Raw genomic sequence first — 711 nt, 5'->3', positions numbered from 1 at the left:
GATGGGCGGGCTATAAATGTGAATAAATAAATAAATAAGTCCTGCACCCTGGACAGACTCTGCCCAGCAGACGTTTGGCCCCACCCTAACCCATCCACCCTGCCAAGGTAATCCGCATCTACCCAGGGCAATGATGTCATCCCTTCTGCAAGAGCCCACCCACCTGAATCATCAGGCCCAAGTCCCCATCCCTGAAGTTCGCCCCGACCCTTCCCACTACATCTCATTCCTCCCAGAAACAATGATGTCATTCCTTCTGCAAGAGCCCACCCACCTGAATCATCAGGCCCAAGTCACAGCCCAAGTCCCCATCCCCGAAGTTCGCCCCGACCCTTCCCGCTACATCTCATTCCTCCCAGAAAGTCCCTCGACCCAAATGAATGCACCTCCTCTAGGTCACATCCTGTAGGAAGCCCGGGTGGGCAGGGATGCTGGTCCCCAACCTCCTGGTCCCCATCGCTCGCCCAGGTAAGACTCACCCCCGGCTTGAAGGAGGGCAGGCCCAGGCCCACGCCAATGGTAGCCTTGTTGGGGTTCACCACGGAGTTGTAATGGATGTTGCGGTGGTAGCTGACCCGGATGGGCTCGTCCTCGTTCTGATGGATGCCGTGGAAAGTGTTGATGGGCTCTGGGAGGAACGGAGGGCAGCCCCGTGAGATGGAGGATTATCACCTCCCTTCCCTGCCCGCCTTGGCCGGGGGCATACGCACG

The 711-nt window shown here is 58.4% G+C and overlaps 1 protein-coding gene across 1 annotated transcript in view; it reads right to left on the bottom strand.

The window, feature by feature from the left end:
* The window catches only part of OTUD5 (OTU deubiquitinase 5), an 83,285-nt gene that overhangs the window by 9,817 nt on the left and 72,757 nt on the right, over window positions 1-711 (bottom strand). Inside the window, exon 6 of the mRNA XM_015418112.1 lies at window positions 480-628. Within this exon, the coding sequence (XP_015273598.1) occupies window positions 480-628 (149 nt within the window). The remainder of the gene's footprint in view (window positions 1-479; window positions 629-711) is intronic.

This window comes from Gekko japonicus, unplaced genomic scaffold (genome assembly GCF_001447785.1).
Source record: "Gekko japonicus isolate JY-2015 unplaced genomic scaffold, Gekko_japonicus_V1.1 scaffold1548, whole genome shotgun sequence".
Classification (NCBI taxonomy): domain Eukaryota; kingdom Metazoa; phylum Chordata; class Lepidosauria; order Squamata; family Gekkonidae; genus Gekko; species Gekko japonicus.
Note: the sequence above shows the minus strand (reverse complement) of the source record. Positions and strands in the feature narration are given on the sequence as shown.